Source organism: Hemicordylus capensis, chromosome 2 (assembly GCF_027244095.1).
Source record: "Hemicordylus capensis ecotype Gifberg chromosome 2, rHemCap1.1.pri, whole genome shotgun sequence".
In the NCBI taxonomy this organism is placed as follows: Eukaryota; Metazoa; Chordata; class Lepidosauria; order Squamata; family Cordylidae; genus Hemicordylus; species Hemicordylus capensis.
In genome coordinates, this window is record NC_069658.1 from 260443585 (window position 1) to 260464293 (window position 20709).

At 47.7% G+C, this 20709-nt stretch overlaps 1 protein-coding gene across 12 annotated transcripts in view; it reads right to left on the reverse strand.

Annotated features, from left to right (window-relative positions):
• Window positions 1-327: 327 nt before the first annotated feature.
• LOC128345412 (C-type lectin domain family 2 member D-like) overlaps window positions 328-20709 on the reverse strand; it is a 55513-nt gene continuing 35131 nt past the window's right edge. For 6 of the 12 annotated variants that reach the window (XM_053297292.1, XM_053297293.1, XM_053297297.1 and 3 more), the window contains exons 3-7: window positions 7600-7781; window positions 4933-5040; window positions 4049-4218; window positions 2339-2442; window positions 328-641 (exon numbers count right to left, since the gene is read on the reverse strand). In XM_053297292.1, coding sequence (XP_053153267.1) covers window positions 509-641; window positions 2339-2442; window positions 4049-4218; window positions 4933-5040; window positions 7600-7781 — 697 coding nt within the window. In that variant the 3' untranslated portion in view covers window positions 328-508. Of the gene's footprint in view, window positions 642-2338; window positions 2443-4048; window positions 4219-4932; window positions 5041-7599; window positions 7782-10939; window positions 11078-11623; window positions 11776-14390; window positions 14575-18053; window positions 18158-20709 lie in introns of those variants that run through there. The other 6 variants (XM_053297303.1, XM_053297299.1, XM_053297301.1 and 3 more) reach the window with 6 other exon arrangements.

Below are 20709 nucleotides of genomic sequence, written 5' to 3' on the forward strand. Positions count from 1 at the left end.
CAATGGGGTCAATTCATGTCTGAAAGCACAAGACCAGCGATGTGATAATCCCAAGTGTGAGCACTTTTCTGATTTCCATCACAATAATTTGGACTCTGATGGATGGGTTTTATATGGGGTTACATGATATTTTCCTTAAAAGTAGGGTGAAGGCAGCTGATTCATTGAAGACACAGATTGGTTTTTAGAATGCTACTGAGGGCAGCTGAACTATTGTGATCTGCACATTTTTGTACAATATGGTATTTGTTATATTGCACAACTACAATTTCTTGTAGGAATTTGTTTCATTAAAATGTTTCATAAAAGTTTTCATTAACAAGAAAATGTTTTAATAAATGGTTTAATGTATTATCTAAATTATAATTTACATGTAAATTTACATATTTACAAGACGTGCCCCTGGAATTCACTGAAATGGGGACAGAGTCCCGACAGTCACATTGTATGGAAATAAGTGACTCAGTACTGCAAGTGGAGTTATTCCAGAAGTTCCACACTTCTCCACTTATAGCAAGGCTTCCCTCTTAGCACCAAGGACAGGCATCCTGCATATCCAGTTTCGACGTTGGTCACAGTACGTTGAGCTGACCACTTTATCGTTCAGATAGGCACAGAGTCCTTCGCCTCCAATTTGAAACCTGCAACAAAAATCACCCCAGAGATAGATTTAACATAAGTGGCCTTTTGAGAATCACATAGGAAGCTGCCACATACTGAGTCAGACCATTGGTCCATCTAGCTCAGTACTGTCTACACCAGTGTTTCTCAACCACCAGTCCATGGACCAGCACCAGTCCGTGGGACCGGCACCGGTCCGTGAGGCATCACTAATAAAAATCACACACTCCCCAAAAGAAACCTCCAGGAGCTCTCTGGAACTCATTTCCAAGCAGCCCTTGCTGCTGGATAACGTTCATTTTGCTTCCTTGAAATGAACATTATCCAGCAACGAGGGTGCTTGGAAATGAGCTCTGGAGAGCTGCCTGGAACTGGTTTTTGGGGGTGTCTGGGGGTGGGGGCGAGGGTGGTGACCCCCTTACTAATGGCTGGTCCAGGAAACTGCACAAATAATGTACTGGTCCATGACTCCAAAAACATTGAGAAACACTGGTCTACACTGACTGGCAGCAGCTTCCCCAAGGTTACAGGCAGGATTCTCTCTCAGCCCTAACTGGAGATGCCAGGGAGAAAGGGAACGTGAAACCTCCTGCATGCAAGCAAGCAGATGCTCTTCCAAAAGCGGCCCCATCCCCTAAGGTGAATATCTCATAATGCTCACACATGTAGTCTCCCATTCAAATGTAAACCAGGGCAGAGCCTGCTTAGTGAGAGTGACAATTCACACTTGCAACCACAAGACCAACTCTTCATCCAACCCCCTTCCTTTCTTCATTAAAGCATTCTCTAATCTCTCCCTGTTCAAAATTTCTTCTAATACCTCAAGCATGCAATCTATAGGCTCATTTACAGGATTGAGAACTTGATAGGAGAAGCATCCTGCCCAGTTTCGGAGCTGCATGAGCTCCTGGTTGTGTGCAAGGGAAAAACAAGGCAGGAGGGCTCCGTCCTACCCAGCGGGAGGCCAGCTGACTACCACTCTTGCCTTGTTTTTCCCTGGCACACAGCAACTAAATGGAAGCATACACAGCTCTTGAAACTGGGTAGAACACTCCTCCTACCCAGTTTTTAATCATATGAAGGAGTCTTATGTGCACTGCCTCTGGGTTTTGTGGTGTTGTCCTCTGTGGACCCCCCTCTAGTCTGTCTTCCCATCCAGAGCCATCAAAATACACTTCCAGTCCCCAGAGTAAAGTGTGTAGGACAAGTGGTCCCTCAAGAACACTGTCCAGAGGGCCATCCCTGCCTTGCCGCTGTGCCCCTTCAGTATTTCATCCGAAGTGAGTTTGGGGAGGGTGAAGTCACATTTAACTTCCATAAACATGATTGGATCAGGCTACAAGACCCTTGAAACCCAGAAGGACTTACTTGGCTTAAATGACATCAGCAAGCATAAATAGAAAAAAGAGGGGGAAATATATCAGACTCAAATCAAATATACTGGGGCAGCACAAAAGCAGCACATGAAGACAAAAAGGAAAAGATCAACATTTCCCAAAGGAATACTGAGGGATGTTGTAGCATTGCAATGAGAATGCTAGTATACCAAGCTGAATGGTTGGAAGATCATACCACTGGCTGAATCAACGCTTAAATAAATACATTTAAGTAAATAAAAAATTGCAATAAATAAATAAAACCACTCCTCAGCCAGCCAACTATCTAAGCATGCGTCTGCCCCAAATCCACTGGCCCAATATCCACTGGCAACACTTACCGGTCGTCGACAAGAGACCCATTTGGCCATTTCCAGGGCTGTTCTACACTCTCCCTCTGGAGGTTAATCCAATAGTCAGTATCTGCCTTGCGCTCTACAAATTCCTGGAATATAAAAAGTCAGATTTAAAATGTATTCTATGAGCCATTTTAGGTACTGCAATATGTGTAAGTTTCTTACACATACTGAACCTTTATCGATAGAGTGGGTTATAAATAAAATATATCCCCTCAATTTCCAGGGTCATAAGGTACTGCGTGACTGCGAGCCCCCCCCCCCCCCCCGCCCCACTGCAGGGAGGCTTGTTGTAGCCTCTTGGTTGGGACATGACTTGTGAGTCGGTGCAGTACCATGCCGCAGCGACACACAGGGAGTGAGCCCGCTTTTCGGGTGCTCCTGTGCCTGAAACCCGGGTTAAGTAGTGGGCTACCCAAGAGGGTTTGCCGCTGCTCTGCCACTGGGAGCCATGTGGCTCCCAGAGGTTCTCACATGCAGTGGAGGGGCTGGGTTCCCTTAGCCCAGTTTCTACTGCTTGTGAAAATAGCCCCAGTGGCTAAAAGGAGAGACTCTTTCCCTAGGACACAGGGCAATTAGCCTGTGGAATGCATTGTTGTGAGGTGTTATGACATCTGATATTATAACCAGTCCTCCTTTTAAGGGCTAGACAAATCAGTATAGAAGTAGCCAGAGTAGTCCTGATACAGAAAAGAAATGTGGTCATTTTCTATGGGTGTATCACAGCCATGCGCTTTCCTCCCAATTATTACTGGGAGGATGTGTGACGGAGAGCTGGTCTTGTAGTAGCCAGCATAACTTGTTCCCTTAGCTAAGCAGGGTCCACCCTGGTTGCATATGAATGGGAGACTCATGTGTGAGCACTGGAAGATCTTCCCCTTAGGGGATGGAGCCGCTCTGGGAACAGCCCTGGCATCTCCAAGATAGGACTGAGAGAGACTCCTGCCTGCAGCCTTGGAGAAGCAGCTGCTAGTCTGTGTAGACAATACTGAGCAAGATAGACCAGTGGTCTGACTCAGTATATGGCAGCTTCTGAAGTTCCTATTTAAAAGTTAAGTAAGGGAAAGAAAGGAGTGCCCAGTGCAATTCAGAGGTTCAGACAGGACACAGAAAAGAAGATGGCCTAGGACATACACAGATTCTAAGCTAAGGGCTTGATAGGTCTCAGCCAGACATTCAGTTGTGCCTTGGGCTAACTGCACCCTGCACCAACTGGAGCTTCTTAACCATCTACTAACAGCACCCCATAATCTAGGCTTGAACTTACACAGACATAAAAGTGGTCACAAGTCCAAACCCGAAAGAAGGGCTGCAGCTTTTGCACCCAACAGAGCTGATGAAAAGTGCTCTTGACCACTGCAACCAATTGTAATCCTAGGCACTGTAATGGGTCTAAGACCATCTCAGAAGTTTAACTGGAGTGACCAATGGAGGCTGAACTCTACTAGTAGCCAGAGCCCTCCATTTTTTTTTCAAGGCTACAAACTCTGCAACCAGTCTTGTCTGGATTCAGCTTCAACTAGTTTATCCACATCAAAACTTTCCTCTCAGCCAGTCCAAGCAAGTGCTGACTGCAGCATGAGGTTATTGTTGTAGTGACATCATTTCCTTCCTGATCATCACAGTGATCAGCGATCACTAAGAACTACACCCTTACATCAGATCCAGGCTGTAAGGTCTGAATGGCTCTCTTACCCTTTCCTCTTGAGTATCAATTGTCACAAAGGAGCCACCGTATGAAGAACAATTGCTTTGGCTGGAGCTCCAGGTCTCGTCAGTTGCAGAGAACAAGTAGCACATCCCTTTATTCATAATCCAGCCTTGGAGGCATGAAGTTTCAACTGGTGGCTGTTTGCGGTTTGCTGCTGAAGAAAGAAAGAAAGAAAGAAAGAAAGAAAGAAAGAAAGAAAGAAAGATCAACATTGCCTCCTGCTGCTCTGAGAGAGAACTATAGCATTTTCAAAACTCATTTAGACAAAAGGCAAGAGGAAGAGGGAATCAAGAGCAAGTCTCCTAAATTAGTCAAGCACCTGCTACTAAGCACCAGTTTTTGACCTCCCAATCAATTTAACAGGCTTAGGTTGGACACAAAATATTTCTGTAAGAACCTCAATTTTGTTCCTGCTGCAGAACCCTTAATATTTCCTTCCTGGCGGCAGCAACAGCCAATTCAATTGCAAAAAAGCAACAAGGAACTCAGTGGTCTGGACATAACAAGAAGAGTGATTTAATGTCTGTTCTAGCACTAAGATCTGCTTCAAGTGTGCACAACATATATTGTTTTGTTCACACCATCGCTTGGACTAGAGTCACTTTGTCTCACCCCAGTTTCTGGGGCTTTTACTGCAGACTTGCAGTTTGAGAAGACAGGGAGCAGTCTCAGGGAGAGTTTGTAGTAACAATAAGAGAAGAACCAGATGGCAGAAGAAGCAGAGAATGAAAGAGGAGGAGCAGTCAAAGACAGACTGACCTACACGATAGGAAACTAAAGAGACCTCATTAAAATGCATTTAGGTGCAGGGCAGATAGGAAGCAGAGAGAAAAATGGATAGCATCGCAGCAAGACAGTAAGAACTTACCACGCTCAGTAGCATAGAGACTGATAAAGACTATCAGCAATAAAGCCAATATTATAATTAGTGTCTTGTAAATAACCGTCTTGCTGAACTTTGTATTAACTCTATCACCTAGGAAAGAGCAACAATAGAGGTATTTTAGTGATTTTTTGTTTTGTTTTATCAACAGAAAGGAACATTGGTCTTACCCTGAAGGGTTCCTTTCTTCCTGTGTCTGGAACTCCTCATTGATGGGTTATACAGAATGCATGTTTGAGAGACAGGACTGGACTTTTGATCAGGCTAGCTTCTTTCTGCCGGAGGGAGCCAATTCCATAATAAGGCAATTTGGGTAAATCAAACGGGAAAAACTTAAGGTAGCTCCCTTCCCACCCTAGCACAATCTAAGGGAAAGGAGGGAGGGGAAGAAGGGAGACGTAGAAAGCTAAACTGATAGCCAAAGTAAGTCAAAGAAAACAAATTTAGATAAAAATACAAGATACAGCTAGCCTGACAAGCTGAATAATTGATAATTGCTGAAGAGCTCTGGAATGCGTCCTGCAGGCTCGAGCAGACAGGACTGGAACTGGGATAGGGCACCCTCCGGCGGAAGGAAGCTAGCCTGATCAAAAGTCCAGTCTTGTCTCTCAAGCATGCATGCTGTACAACCCATCAATGAGGAGCTCCAGCACAGGGGTGGGGGGAAACTCAAGAAGAATAACCTATGTTGCAGTGAAGGTAATTCATTTGTAGCATCTTAAAGGCTATTTACTGTGACATCAATTTTAATACTGCATCAGGTCTAATGGGTGAAATGCCCCTACATTGTCACATGACTGCAGAACCACCCCCACCCCCAACTATGACTTCTACACAGGAGGTGCCCTTGAAGGCTTTTTGGGGTCTACAACTTACAAGTGGTGGTTTGTTGCCTGGTGTAGATGTCTGATACCACACTGGACCTGATCTCTAGTACCTGATCTCACTGCCAAAAGACGTCCACATGCAAGTGAGATGTCTGGCTGTCTTCTATAAACAAGGCTGGGTGTATCCACACACTAAATTAAAATTCCGTGTGTGGCATATATGCTACACAGTCTATGAACTGTTGCAGCAGGGACACCCCTCCTTCTATCTCACCCCTTAAGTGCCAGGAGATAACAGGTGAAGGCCCAGACTAATCACCAAGATTATAAGCCAGATTCCATCGTCCATCTTATTTATTTATTTAAAATACTTATACCCCATCCTTCTAGTGCACTACTGCTTGGGGCAGCTCACAACAATAAGATAGACACAAGATACAATAAAAGTAATAAAATTAACTAAATTAAACAAACAAAAAAGATTAAACACAACAATCATTATTAGGTTCAAATTAAAACTGAAAATTATAAAAAGCTAAAGAACCTACCAGATATAACCAAATAATAATAATAATAATGGAGCATTAAAAAGCCTCCTTTAAAAGGTGCATTTTAAAATGTTTTTTTAAAACACTGAGGGAGGGAGCATGGCAAAGCTCTTCAGGGAGGCTGTTCCAAAGCTGAGGAGCCACAACCGAAAAGGCCCTGTCTCCAGTCCCCGCCAACCAGACCTCTGTTAGTGGTGCGGTTATGAGCAGGCCCTGAGATGATGAGCAGAGGGCCCTGGCAAATTCATATGGGCGAATGCAGTCAGAATTGTGTCACATCCCATAGTACAGGAGCAGGGCCCAAGCTCTGATCCTGCTGGGGATCCAGCAGGCTGAATTGGAGTTCCATCCCCTTCTGACTTGCAGGAGAAAAGCTTGCTCCCATCCTGCTGGGGATACAGACTGGGTTGCAAATATCACAGGTCCATTTCCATAAGCAGAACTGAGCACTACCTGCCATCAGTCCTAATCAACCTTCTGCTTATGTCAGAGCTAGTCAACCCTGAACCAAGTCCTTGAGGTGGCAAGATAATCTGGCAGCTCCTTCTGGTTGAGGTGGCCAGCATTTCCATTATGCCATAGATATTAGAGCACTGCAAGGCTGACTGAAGTCAACTGAGTAGCAAAATCTCCTGGTTTGAGTATCAAGCCCCAATCCTAAACATCAAGTTAGTAATAAGGAAGAGAGTGCCACAAACCGTGAATCTAGAGCATCTAGGTTCCAAGTTCCCTCTCTGGCATCTCCAAGATAGGGCTGAGAGAGATTCCTGCCTGCAACCTTGGAGAAGCCCCTGCCAGTCTGTGAAGACAATACTGAGCCAGATAGACCAATGGTCTGACTCAGTATATGGCAGCTTCCTATCTTTCTCCTAACGAGGTGACAAAACAGCACAGATGCTCTGCGCCCGGCCCAGCTAATTTTAAATATTCCCAGTGATTAATATGTGGGGACTAGTCATGTACTCTCTACTTTATCCAGGTATGGTTACAAAAGACTGCAGAATGATAAGGAGACCCATCTTTATTATGCACTTTTGTCCAGCCATAATATGTACATCTTATTAACGCTCATAAAAAATGTAAACAAAATTCTTGGAATTTTGAGTCATTTTTGGTAGGGCGGTATAGAAATCAAATAAATAATTACACAGGTAGGCAACAACTTCCACAGCAGCATTTGTGCAGAATTTATTGCAGGCTCAAGATACTGCTTTCATCTGCTTTCAAAGACCAAGAGCCAAGTCTCCATGTTCTTCCTCAGAAGAAAATTAGCTTACCACACAGTTTTCCCACCCCTGAGCATCCACTGCCAGTACGTCTCTCTTGCTCTGAATAGTGATTCCTTGATCCATTTTGCGCATATCCATCCTGTGCATTTCCATTGTTATTAACAAGCACTTCATCTTCCTCAGGATTCTTGGTGTATATTACCTCACTCATCTTAAATAACGATGCTATCCTAAAGATATAGAATATTAGAAATTGTTGAATATATCTTCATTTCTAAAAAGAAAATGCCTAGAACTAGAACACACTACTCAGACTAAATCTATTCAGTGACATCAAGAGATTTTACATAGACCCTAGACACTTTACTCACTATCCAACAGTTTTTTTAAAAAAACCAGATGAGTCCTGTAGTTCACCAAGGAAAGGAAAGCAGTTTTTCTGTCAAAACTGAAAGGTTGACTTCTGGCACTGCTTTCATGGGGCCCAGAGGCATCACGTGATCAGCACTTATTTCTTTTTAGGGATGTGCACAAACCTGTTCAGAGGCCTCCAAACAGGTTCGAACCCCGGGGTCGGTTTGAAGTTTGAAGGCCCTGGGGGTAGCACTTTAAGGGCGGGGGAGGGTGCACTCACGCCTTCCACCTTCACCCCACCGCCAGCGCCCGTTACTTTCCAAAACCTTTAGGGTGGCAGCGTACCTCCCTGCACACACACACACAAGTGACAGGCACACATGCACCCAGTACTTCTGGCCGAGGACAGGGAAGGGGCGGTGGGGAGGTATGCTGCCGCCCCAAAGGTTTTGGAAAGTAACAAGCGCCAGTGGGGGGAAGCAGCGGGATGGGTGAGTGCACCCTCCCCCGCCCTTAAAGAGGCACTCCTGCCGCCTTCGAACTGCAGAGGCACGGTTCTGTGCACATCCCTATTTCTTACTGATATTGCACTATTGGGATTTGTGCTTTTTGGAACATCAAGGTAGCATTTTAGTTACGATCAAGAAAAAATAATTTCTGGGGTATTTGCGATTTGGAAATATTGATATTTCTCTACAGTTGGTGGGGGGACTTGAATAAGGAACAAGAGTAAATGCTCCAGTGTTTATTTTACTTTGGTTAAAAATTAACAGTTTCTTTTTGCAACAGGGAGAAGAGCTGGTCTTGTGACAGCAAGCATGAATTGTCCCCTTGGCTAAGCAGGGTCCACCATGGTTTGCATTTGAATGGGAGACTACATGTGAGCACTGCAAGATATTTCTCTTAGGGGCTGTAGCTCAGTGGAAGAGCATCTGCATGCCTGCATATACAGAGGTCCCAGGTTCCCTCCCTGGCATCTCCAGACAGGACTGAGAGAGACACCTGCCTGTAATCTTGGAGAAGCTGCTGCCAGTCAGTGTAGACAATACTGAGCTAGATGGACCAAGGGTCTGACTCTGTATAAGGCAGCTTCCTATGTTCAAACTGACATTCTACTTTCTCTTCATAAGAACCCAAAACTAGAACTAAAGGCACACATACAAACACGCATGCAGTGGCTGTTTTGTGAAATGTGGTGGAGAACTACAATGCTCTGAGATGTGGGGAGGCCCTTCCCCAGTTAAAGTCCTGGGATTATCCTCTTCAGCATTTATAATAAGACTACAGCAGTGAAAAGCTTTGCTTTCCGAACTTACAGAAATCAGATCTCTAGGAATTTAGATATGCAATTGTCATCCTCTACAATTTTCAGCCTCCATCATCCCTGACTATTGGCCACGGTGGCTGGGGACGATGGGGCTGTAGTCCAATGGTAGATGGAGGGCCAAAGACGTGCAGGCTTGCTCTGTAACAAGGGTCCACAGCTAGCAACATGCAGGCTCAATTAGGCCCCTGAAAGTATGCCACCTGCCTTCTCCCCTTTCGCCATGATCTTTGGGAACTCATGGGAGTGGAAGCCTCAGCTTTCCAGTCTGATTCTACAGAGCAAGAAAGGCATCAGCCCTGTTCAGGTAGAACAGAAAGTGCAGATGCTGTACTTGTGAGCATGATCCCTCAACCCTAAGCTCACACACTCAAACTCCTCTCCCTGCTTACACTCAAGAGACAAAATGCTGTACTCCTGGAGAGATCCTCCCCATGACGCAGAACACTTGGGTGACAGTATTCTGAGTACCAAAGGAATCTCTCCACAAGTACAGCGCTTGTCCCTTCAGCATTGACACTCTGCCAAGCAATTCCACAACATTCATGGCAGCCCTCCCCAGGGTGTTGCCAGAACCTGAGGGGTATACTCGTGGGTCAAATGGGCTGTAACCCTAAATTTGGCTTAAAATAAGCCAAATCTGGCAACAGCAGGTCATAGGTGGGCATGCTCACTTTGCCACTGTGTGGGCCAGCCAGACAAAAATTAGTTTCCACCAAAAACATTTGACTAGTAAGACTACTTAAATATTAATGCAATTTATTCCCTTTTGGCAACCACCAGCCACAGACTAAGATGCTTGAGCATATTACCTACAAAATTAACTTTTCCTCATAACTCCTAGCCATTTCCTGATCACTCCCCCCACCCTATTACTGCTACGTGCTGGGGTGTGGGGAGAAAAATTACAAGTACCATGAGCATTATATCTAGTGCCAATTAGGAACTGTGTATATTTAGATTCAAAGAGTCACTTTGTAACTCTAAATTTCAGAAAATTTCACCTCTGCAATGGTATAGCAAAATGGACACCATTCAGTCCTAAGGAGGTCCATTAGTTCCTCCCTCTCTTATGGAAGGAATTGGGGACTCCCCCCGCTTTACTCCACATGTAAAGGAATGTACTTTAAAGAACATTTACTCAACCTGTGCACAGCCCTCCAAGTACCTTAGGAGGACCAATAAAATTATTTACTTGAGAGGAATTCTCTGAGCAACTAGAGACTCTATAATGCACTTACCACCACAAAAACCAAACCCCTGAGCTTATTTACCGAAGTTAATGAGGTGGATAACCAAGGAACCCACATTCATTCAATCGCTGCACACACTGTGGTCAGAAAATGCAACACACATACAAACAGCTAGTTAGTTCTTTTTCCCTCCGCTCTGCCTGCTTATTCCACATGTGTGAATAAAACCCATTCCAATGTTTTCTCATGTGCAACCATTAAGCTTTTTAGAAACCATTAAGCTAGGAGTTGAATACTCTCAAAATGGCCCCATTGGCATGCCTAGCACTTATTTAAAAATTGTAATTTTAATTGTCAGTTTAATCTGGGCTTGTAAACTGTTTGGCTTAACTTGTTCAATTTTATTATTAGTCTCTTATTTCACATTGTATCTGTTTTATTAATGCTGTGAGCCATCCCGAGCAGTAGTGTACTGGAGAAGCGGGGTCTAAATATTTTGAATAATAATAATTCATACCTGTAGGCAGACCCGCAACCTTGAGGGGCGTTAGGGAGGGTTTGCCGCCCCCTTAACTTTTCTGTTGCCCCCTTTTAATACATAGTTAACCCGACCAAAGACAGAGCAAGGAGGCTCGGGCAGGCTCACCAGCCTCATCGGGAGATCAGGACAGGGATGGCCCCTCCTGAAGTCACGGCAGATCATTGGGGCGTCCTTTGAAGAGCATCCCGACAGGCTGCAGTAACGTTAGCCGAGCATCTTCGCCCTGACCTCCCGATCTCCTCCTCGGGTGGGAGTGGGGGTGGGAGGATAGCGAAGGGCGAGGAGGAGGACCACGACGAGGGCGGACGATTGGCCCGAGGATAGACACTGCAGGACCCCAAAATGGCGGCCGCCCCGCCCTCTTCTCTGCGGCGCCCCAGACCGGCTCCCGGCACCCCCCCCCCCCCGCAACGCGACCACTTTGTGGGCGCTCCCCTGCCCCACGGCTGCACGCCACGGGCGGCCCCCAAAGACCCACGAAGTCGTCTCTCTCCCGCGCTGAACTTCTCTCCGCTACCACCGCCGGCGCCCATGACTGGCGGGCCTCAAGACCAGCTGGGGCTGGCTGCAGGGACGGCGGCGCGGCCACCCCACCCCACCCCACCCCACCCCCTCCTCCCCTCCCCCAAACTAAAGACCGGCCGTCCCCGCAACTCATACCCGCGCTCAACTGTGCTGCCCTCCAATGCTGGCGCTCCAGCGGCGCAGGCGGAATGAGCCGGGCCGACTGTGCGTGTGCAGCCTGCTCGCGCGGAAGAGGCAGAGCTAGCTTAGTTGGCAGGCTAAGTTGGCTGTTCCCTTCCGTGAACAGAGCCTATAAGCGCAAAGACAAGCAGAGAGGCGCACGCGTTTTCTAAGGGAGCAGCGTGGGAGGAAAAATAAACCAGGTGTGAGAATGAAAGAGGGCTGGGCCAGCCCGGCCCCTGACAGTTGTTCTGTGTATCACTCAGACAGGCACATGCAAGACAATTCACGGCGACCATTGCTTCTCCCTCTTGTGGCTGTGTTCTTCACCAAGGAGCGCGGAGAAACAACTTAAGTTTTAAGCAAAAGGACTATTCCTGGGGGGGGGGTCACTGCTCTCCCCCGCCCCTGCATTCGAACTCCTAATCCTACTCTTTCCCTCTCCACCCCCTAACCCGAAATCCAATTTCCCAGACCCCCAAAACCTAGTCCCACTCTTTCCAAAAATTATTCTTAACCAGCACCTATCTCTCTTGAAGTGGCATTTCCACTAAAGCTTGGAAATTATCTAGGGATAGGATTGGGCTGTCAAGCATTTAGCTGCACTTTTTGAAGGGTAAATAATTTCCAAAAAGTAAACATAACATTAAAATATATATAACATTAATATATATAAAAATATAGAAACCAGGGGTGTAACTATAATAGGGCAAGGGGAGACAGTTGTCTGGGGGCTCACTGCCTTGGGGGGCCCCTCCGGAGGCAAGTCACATGACTGACTCCCCCAGCTGCGTACGCATGTGGGCTTCCTTCAGTTATAGCTATCCTCCAAAATTGATGTGAGTGTTAAGACCTGGAGCTACCAGAACAGCATGTCTTTCTCTAATACCATTAAATGACTTGCATCGTCCGCAATTTAGGATGATGTTCCATTGTGGCACATAGGTTTTATATAGATAGATAGATAGTCTCTGGGCCCACTACAACCTTGCTACACCCCTGAAGACAGACATAACATTAAAATATACAAAACGATGTGATAGATTTAAAATAGCAAACCTAATTAATCACATGAACAAAAGAACAGCCCTGCTGGATCAGGCACAAGGCCTATCTTGTCCAGCATCCTGTTTCATACAGTGTCTCATCGGATGCCTCTGTGGAGCCCACAGGCAAGAGGTATGTGCATGCCCTCTCTCCTGTTGCTGCTCTCCTGCAACTGATATTGAGAGGCATTGTGCCTCTGAGGCTGGAGATGGCCCACAGCCATCAGACTAGTAACCATTGATAGACCTGTCCTCCATGAATCTGTCTAAGCCCCTTTTAAAGCCATACAAGCTGGTGGCCATCACCACATGCCACGGCAAAGAATTCCATAGATTAATTATGTGCTGTGTGAAAAAGTACTTCCGCTTGTCAGCAGAGGCGTATCTAGCGAAAATGGCGCCTAGGGCAAGCACTGAAATTGCGCCCCCCCCAAAAAAACATCTGACACACATCTTTCAGATAACTTTACCATAATATCAGCTCAAAAATACAAGTCAAGCTCGTTAATCTTTTAATAAACAAATTATGGCACTATGTGAACATTATAACTGCACCTTCCTTGCTTTCACTGATGCAAATTGGTCTATGATGTGATCAAAGTCAGTTTTTTCAGTTTCTTCTCAACAGAGCAAGGTCACAGAGTATGCCTTGACCCATGAAGGCTGTTCATGTACATTAAGGGCAATGTACATGAACAGCCAAACACTTTTGCAAAAAGCCTGAAACTCCTTTTTGGAAAAGGGGATGCTTCCCCCCCCCACTCTTTTGGTACTGCATACAAAAGGGGTTTCTTCTTATTCCTAGCCAAAGGGTTTTGACAGCCATGATTTTTGCATCAATACAGAAACTTGACCTCCTTGCTGTTGGTGCAGAGCATTAAGCAATGCCGCTTGAAAGATTCTTTACTAATAAACGAGCACTTTGAATTAAACAAGTACAGCTTGGTGGAATGGTGCAACCGCCTGAAACAACCCAGAATGGCACCCAAACTGTCAAGCTGCATCTCAAAAACAGTGGAATGGACTGCAGACATTGGGAAAGAATACTGCAGCACTGAAACATTTCCAATCTGGTACATTTATGAAGCTCTTCAGTGACAAAAATTGACCGGAACAGCACAATGGCCTGAAACAGCCTGGAACAGCACCCAAACTGTCAAGCTGCATCCCAAAAACTTTGGAATGGGCTCCAAGTCAGAACCAATTTCAAGATAGCTGTTTCCAGATATGCACCTCAAGGGTCATCATCTACTATCAAATTCCTGTCTTCAGCACTAGAAGAGTATTACAGGTCTTCTTGGTACATAGGACCATAGGAAGCTGCCATATACTGAGTCAGACCATTGGTCCACCTAGCTCAGTATTGTCTTCACAGACTGGCAGCGGCTTCTCCAAGGTTACAGGCAGGAATCTCTCTCAGCCCTATCTTGGAGAAGCCATGGAGGGAACTTGAAACCTGGATGTTCTTCCCAGAGTGGCTCCATCCCCTAAGGGGGATATCTTACAGTGCTCACACTTCTAGTCTCCTCTTCATATGCAACCAGGGTGGACCCTGCTCATGCTTGCTACCACCAGACCAGCTCTCCTCTCCTTAGATACAAACAGACTATCAGATTGTAGTCTGTTCTATCAGTATTTTCTCAAAAGGATTGCTTTGTTATAAATTATAGAATTGTTCCCCACACATAATCACTTACCCATCCTTCAGCTGGCTCTTTCGCTGCCTGCATAATCCATTATTGGGAATGGACATGGTTTTTGAATCCTAGCTGGGTGCTCCTCTGCCAGGCTCCTGAACCAGCCCAAAGTCTACTGCTGGTCATAACAGCTTTGGAATGGGCAAGCTGACAACTACTGAATACCATCAAAACTTTTTAAAACCCTCTTTCAAAATGGCATGTTGTACTATTAAGCATGTATTGGATTGTAATGTAATAGGAGCACTAGAGGATTTGAAACAGAAAGAATTTTGTAGTTCAACAAAGTTACAAATGAATCTGGCCACAGCACTACTTAAAATGCAATTTTAAAGACACATATTGATATGTGAAAGGAGAAGAGGAGAGAAGAGAGCTGGTATAACGGGGAGGGGAGAGGAACAATGCGACGGGGAAGGGTGGGGGAAGAGGATCATATGCTTCCTCTGTTCCTCTTCCATTCCACTTCCTATATTTTTTCAGACCAATAGCTGATCTGTCCCACTGCTTTCAGCAGCCCTGAGGGCTTCCTCAAACAACCACTTCAATTTTTATTGCCCAGATTGCCCAGCCAGCAGCAGCAGCAAAGTTGTGTGCAAGTCCACAGTCCCTTCCAGCCCTGACATTCTCTCATCGCAGGGTCGGAGGAAGGGGTATCTCAAATAATCATGCCAGTATTCAGTGTTGGGGGTGGGGGAGCGGTGGGAAGTGAAGGCGAGACTGGGGAGAGAAGACGCGCCCAAGAAAGCCCGGCCGTTGGCAAGGAGAAAGGGGGAGGGGGCGCACAGGTTTCCTTCTTGGGAATCGCTCTTCCTCCTCCCTCCCACTTCTTAGCTAGGTAAACGGGACAAGTTCAGTTTCTTGCTCTGGAAGGAAACCCCTGTGCTCCCTCCCCCTCCTTTTCTTCTTGACAATGGAGAAAATGATGTAAAATATCACCTTTTATGATGCATTCTGCCCGGGCTGCACATATAAAGGGCGCCACGCTGCAAAACATAGCAAAATGAAAGCAATGGGCTGCTCTTTTGTTGGCTTTCCTGCCCCCCACCCCAAAGCATAATTCCAAAGATATGGCCTAGAGAGAACCTTGTAGAGATGATTCTGCCTTTCTTTAGGAAATTGTGTGCCTTAGGAAGCTTCTTCCTCCGCCTCATTCCCCACCACCGCTTTTTAATGGGCGCTTCTTCTCCCCCCGCCCAGCCCCCTGCCTCTTCCCTTCTCCTGTCCCAAGCAGGACAACTCCGTGGATCCCAGTGGTGGCGGCTGCTGCTCCTCCCCTCAACAGAGATGAGCCTCTTCCCGCCAGCTTTTCAATATCCAACCCCCTCCCCGTTCCACACAAACATTGTTTCCTTCTCTGCTACCTCTTCCCTCTGCCCGCCTGCCTGCCCAACACGCGCAACCAGCCAATGGGAGCGCTGCGCCCGAGGGAGTGCAGGCACAGGTTTCCTTCCTGGGAATCACTTGCCTCTTCCTCCTCCTTCCCATTTCATAGCCATGTAAATGGGGACAAGTTCAGTTTCTTCCTCTGGAAGGAAACCCGTGCACTACCTCCCCCTTTCTTCTTGACAACAGAAGAAATGATGTAAAATAAATGTCACCTTTTATGATGCATTCTGCCCTGGCTGCATATATAAAGGGCGCCACGCTGCAAAATATAACAAAATGAAAGCAATGGGCTGCTCTTTTAGCCGCTCCTTCGCAGCCTCGCCTCCCCTTCCCTCCATGGGAGCGCACAGAAAGGATCCCTCCCGGGGTGGTTCAAGGTGACCCCCGCTCAGCTGCTCGGCTCACCTGGCACCTGTAGACAATGTCCCCATCCTGCACCAACAGATCTACCACTTTTCCTTTGCCCACGGCACCCCATTGTGCCCCCAGCCTAAACCATGGCCACTTTGTTGCTGGGCTGCAGGCATTCGCAACCACCATCCATGTGTTCTGTCTCATCCGGCATGCATGCTTGTTCCCCAACCAATGAAGAGTGCCCTGCTGCCCAGCCTGAGATCTCGCGAGGAGTGGGACTCATGGACGAGGAGGATGATGTTCCTCAGCCTGCACGGGGCTTGTGGGTGGGTTGCATAGGCAGAGAGCATTCAGCACAGCAGCAACTGGTCCACCCGGGGTGCGGGTCATGGAGGCAGCGCAGTGAGCGCAACGCCCGCCCTGGCAGGCTGGGGCGAATTTGGGGCGGGGGGGATTTTTTTTGGAAAAAAATTGTGGCAGTTTTGTTTTGTGCAGGAAGGGGAGGCGGGGTTGGCAGGCACTTTTGCGCCCCTGTTCTACTGCGCCTAGGGCACGTGCCCTGCCTGCCCTACCCGTGGTTACGCCCCTGCTTGTCAGTCCTTAATTTCCCAACCTTCAGTTTCATAGGGTCCCATGGTTCTAGTGTTGTGAGAGAGAGAGAAAATTTTCTCTCTGTCCACCCTCTCTATTCCATGCATCATTTTATACACCTTGATCATGTCTCCTCTTAGTTACCTCTTTTCCAAGGTAAAGAGCCTCAGATGCTGTAGCCTAGCCTCATAAGGAAGGTGCTCCAGGCCCCTGATCATCTTGGTTGCCCTCTTCTGCACCTTTTCCAGTTATATACTATCCTTCTTACAATAGATTTGTATAAGGGCACTATAATATTAGCGTTTTTATTTTCAGTCCCCGTCATAATGATTCCTAGCATGGAATTAGCCTTTTTCACAGCTGCCGCGCACTGAGACGAAACTTTCAGTGAGCTGTCCACCACGACTCCAAGATCTCTCTCCTGGTCAATTACCGACAGCTCAGATCCCATCAGCGTATATGTGAAGTTGGGTTTTTTTGCCCCAATGTGCATCACTTTACACTTGCTTACATTGAACCCAGGGGCGTAGCAAGGTTGGAGTGGGCCCAGAGATGAGATTTTAAAATGCCCGCCCCCGCCAAAGTCCAGGGCCACCATACACCCCAAGCTCCCAAGGATTTTTAAGTCTGATATTCCAAAATAAGTATGTTGCCTGGAAATACATTTCACTGAATAAATACACACACACTTCACAATATATAGTGATATACTTTGAATACTATATATTTGTGCTACTTTTAATGCCTAGAACACACTAGGAACACTAATTATTAAAATGTGCCCCTCGCTGCAGATTAGCAAAGGAGACTTTCAACCATGCAGTGTGAGCCTATGTATGTTTTCTCAGAATTCTGAACAAATTCAGTAAAGTTTGATTCCAGGAGGTTTTTCACATGGGGCTTTTAAAACCTTTAACATACATCTCCTCTGAAATGGAGGTGTTGCATTCACATGTTGGCCAGATTTACCCTAAGAAAAATAAAATAAAATAAAAGCACAACACATGCTTCACAGTTCTCACTCAGACCTTCTGGGTTACAAAACAACTTGAACATAAGTGGATTTATAAATGAATGAATGAATGAATGAATGAATGAATACATAAATAAATTTGTTCCAGAATTTTTTGTAATTTTCTGCCATGAAACAAGCCACTTATAGGACTTTTTAGATAGTTTTTTTAAGCCAGCAAATTTTCCAATCAGTTTTAAATTAAATATTCAGAGACTTCTCAGCCTCTCCCCCCACCCCCATATCAAAGCCCTATGGCAAGCAGATCCCTATATATGGCAGGGGGGTGTAACCACAAAAAGGAATTCACATTCTACCTGGCAAAGGCTAAGCTGTCTGGCCTGGGCAGAGGGTCTGCTGCAGAGAACTGTGGTGGCCACTTTGGCTGCCAGCCTCCTTCCTTCCTTCCTTGGGGCCTGCCAGTCTACTCGAGTTCAGGCTTCAGCGAGGCCTACACGGAGGCCTCCCTGGAAGCCCTGCCCACCTGCTGATCAGCAGAGAGGTGTGGAGAAAAGGAGCTCCTAACAGCTTGTCCCCTGCTTAGATTGCCGGCCAGGAGGACAAGCAGGAGAGAGGGCAAACAGGGCAAGTGGATGAGGGGCCTTGGGGCTGGGCAGGGGGCAATCGGGAGTCATGTGAGTTGTCTCTGGGGGGGCCCTCCAGGCAGTGGGGCCCCCAGACAACTATCTCCCCTTGCCTAATGGTAGTTCTGCCCATGATTGAACCACATTTGCCGTTTTGTCACAGTCTCCCAGTTTGGAGAGATCTTTTTGGAGCTCCTCACAATCCGTTGTGAATTTCACTACCCTAATTAGTTTAGTGTCATCTGCAAATTTGGCCACTTGAAGAATAACATAATGTTTTGGGTAAAATGTGTTGGGATGTCCTCTGGTGGGGTCAGGCTGGCTGTGCTCTTGGTGACTCCTTTCTGTTTGTGTGTGCCAGTAGGCATCTCAGCCAAACCAGCTCTTAGTTGGGCTTATATCTGATATTATATAGTAGGTCTGTGCCTGTCAGAAAGTGTCAGAATTCCAGTTTGGAATTCCCAGCCCCTCACCACCACGAGGCAGTGCCTCATGGAGTAAGTGCCCCAGGGTAGGTGCAGGAGGTGGTGGTTGCGGAGGGAGCTCTTTAAAAGCTGCTCAGCACTGGCACGGCTGGATGGCACAGCAGTATGCGTGCTTTGGGAGGCAGGGGGAGAATTCCACAGGGCAGCCTGTGAAGCGTGTGCAGCTGCCAGGAAATCATGCACAGAGTTGCCGGGATGCCATGTGCAGGGCTGGGGATGGTAGTTCTGCTTGGAGCGTCAGCGATGCTGAACCTCTGAGCAGAACTACTCTCCTGGCTGTCCCGTGCGAGACTTTCCCAGTTGCCCCTCGGCGCTCTCTCCGTCCCACAAAGCACCCATACTTCGCCACACCACCCAGCAGCTCCTGCACCAGTGTTGAGTGGCTTTTAAAAAGCCGCCCCGCCCCCAACTCCTATGCTGGGCACTTGCCTGCCCCAAGAGGCACTGTCTCCTGGTAGTGGGAGCTGGGAATTCAAAACTAGAATTCCGACTCTTTCCGACTTGCACAGGCCTATTATATAATACTAGCTGACCCCGCACAGAGCATCTGTACAGTTGTGCACTGAGCCTGTGGCATCCCCCCCGCAGCGCCCGTTCCCCCCCGCAGCGCCCGCTCGCTTGCTCCCCCTCCAACCCCGCAGCGCCTGCTCGCTCCCCCTCCGACCTCGCTGGCTCGCCCTCCGACCCCGCCGCTCACCCTCCCCCTGCAGCTGGCTCGCCCTCCCCCCACCTCAGCTCGCTCTCGCTCTCTCTCCCCCCGCAGCTCTCCCCATTGGCGGGCCAGGGCCAGGCCATCCCACCGCCGCCTCCCACCTCCTCCTCCCGGCTGGTAGGGCTTTGCCCGCTGTCTGCCCACCTCCTCACTGCCGCCATTATTGCTCCCCACCACCGCCTCTTCTTCCTGGTTGGCAGGGCTTCGCCAACCGTCCACCCACCTCTTCTGACCAGAGGGGCTTCGCCTGCCGGCCCTCCATCTCTGCATCCTGACCGCCGCCATTATTTCTCTCTGCTTCAATGCTGGAACTCTTGCACGCTCTAGAGCATCTGCGTGTTAGTACTTGATTGCTTCCCCTCACCTCAGAGATCTCCCCACCCTCACCTGAGCTGCACTCCTGCTCCTCCTCCTCCATCCCATTGCTTCCATCCTCCTCACCCTTCTTGGTCGTGGCTGCAGCATTGCTGCTGCCTATTGGCCAAGTGCAGCCCCTATCCCCAGAGACCTCCCCACCCTCACCCAAGCCCCACTCCTGCTCCTCCCTTCAGAAGCAGCAGCAGTGGTTGACCGGGCCGTTCCTCGCTGCTGCCACCACCATGGCCACTTGTTCCCTTCAGGTCGCTGACAGGCCCGGGCCCATCCCTTGCCTGCCTGCCTCCCTCTGATTATGGCCTCGGTAGCCCCAAATAGCAGCAGTGGTTGACTGGGCCCTTCCTTGCTGCTAGTGCTGCCATGGCTGCTCATTCCCCTCATGCTGCTGACAGGCTCAGGCCCGTCACTTGCCTTTCCTTCTGTCTCTATTCCCCCTCCCTTCTTTTTCTCTTTCTCTCTCCTCCACTCGCTCTTACCCACTCTTTCTTCCCCCTCCCTTCATGTTTTCTCTCTCTCTCCCTCCCTCTCTCCCTCCCTGAGTTAACAGATTTTGTTCCTCTTATTTCCTCATTTAATTCACACAACAGCATCCTCCTTCTCCTGAAGGGGCTCTTTTCTCCTTCACGACCCGTCTTTTTGCAGACCCCTGCCTGCTATCTTTAGATATATATATATCCTCTCTAATAAAAGGCTTGGTGTCCGTCCGTGGACGGACACCAAGCGTGTGTCTGTGCCTCCCTGGGCTGTTCTGGGCATGCGCAAAGCGCATGCCCAGAACAGAGCAAGGGAGACACGACCACCAGCACCCGGCGGCCAT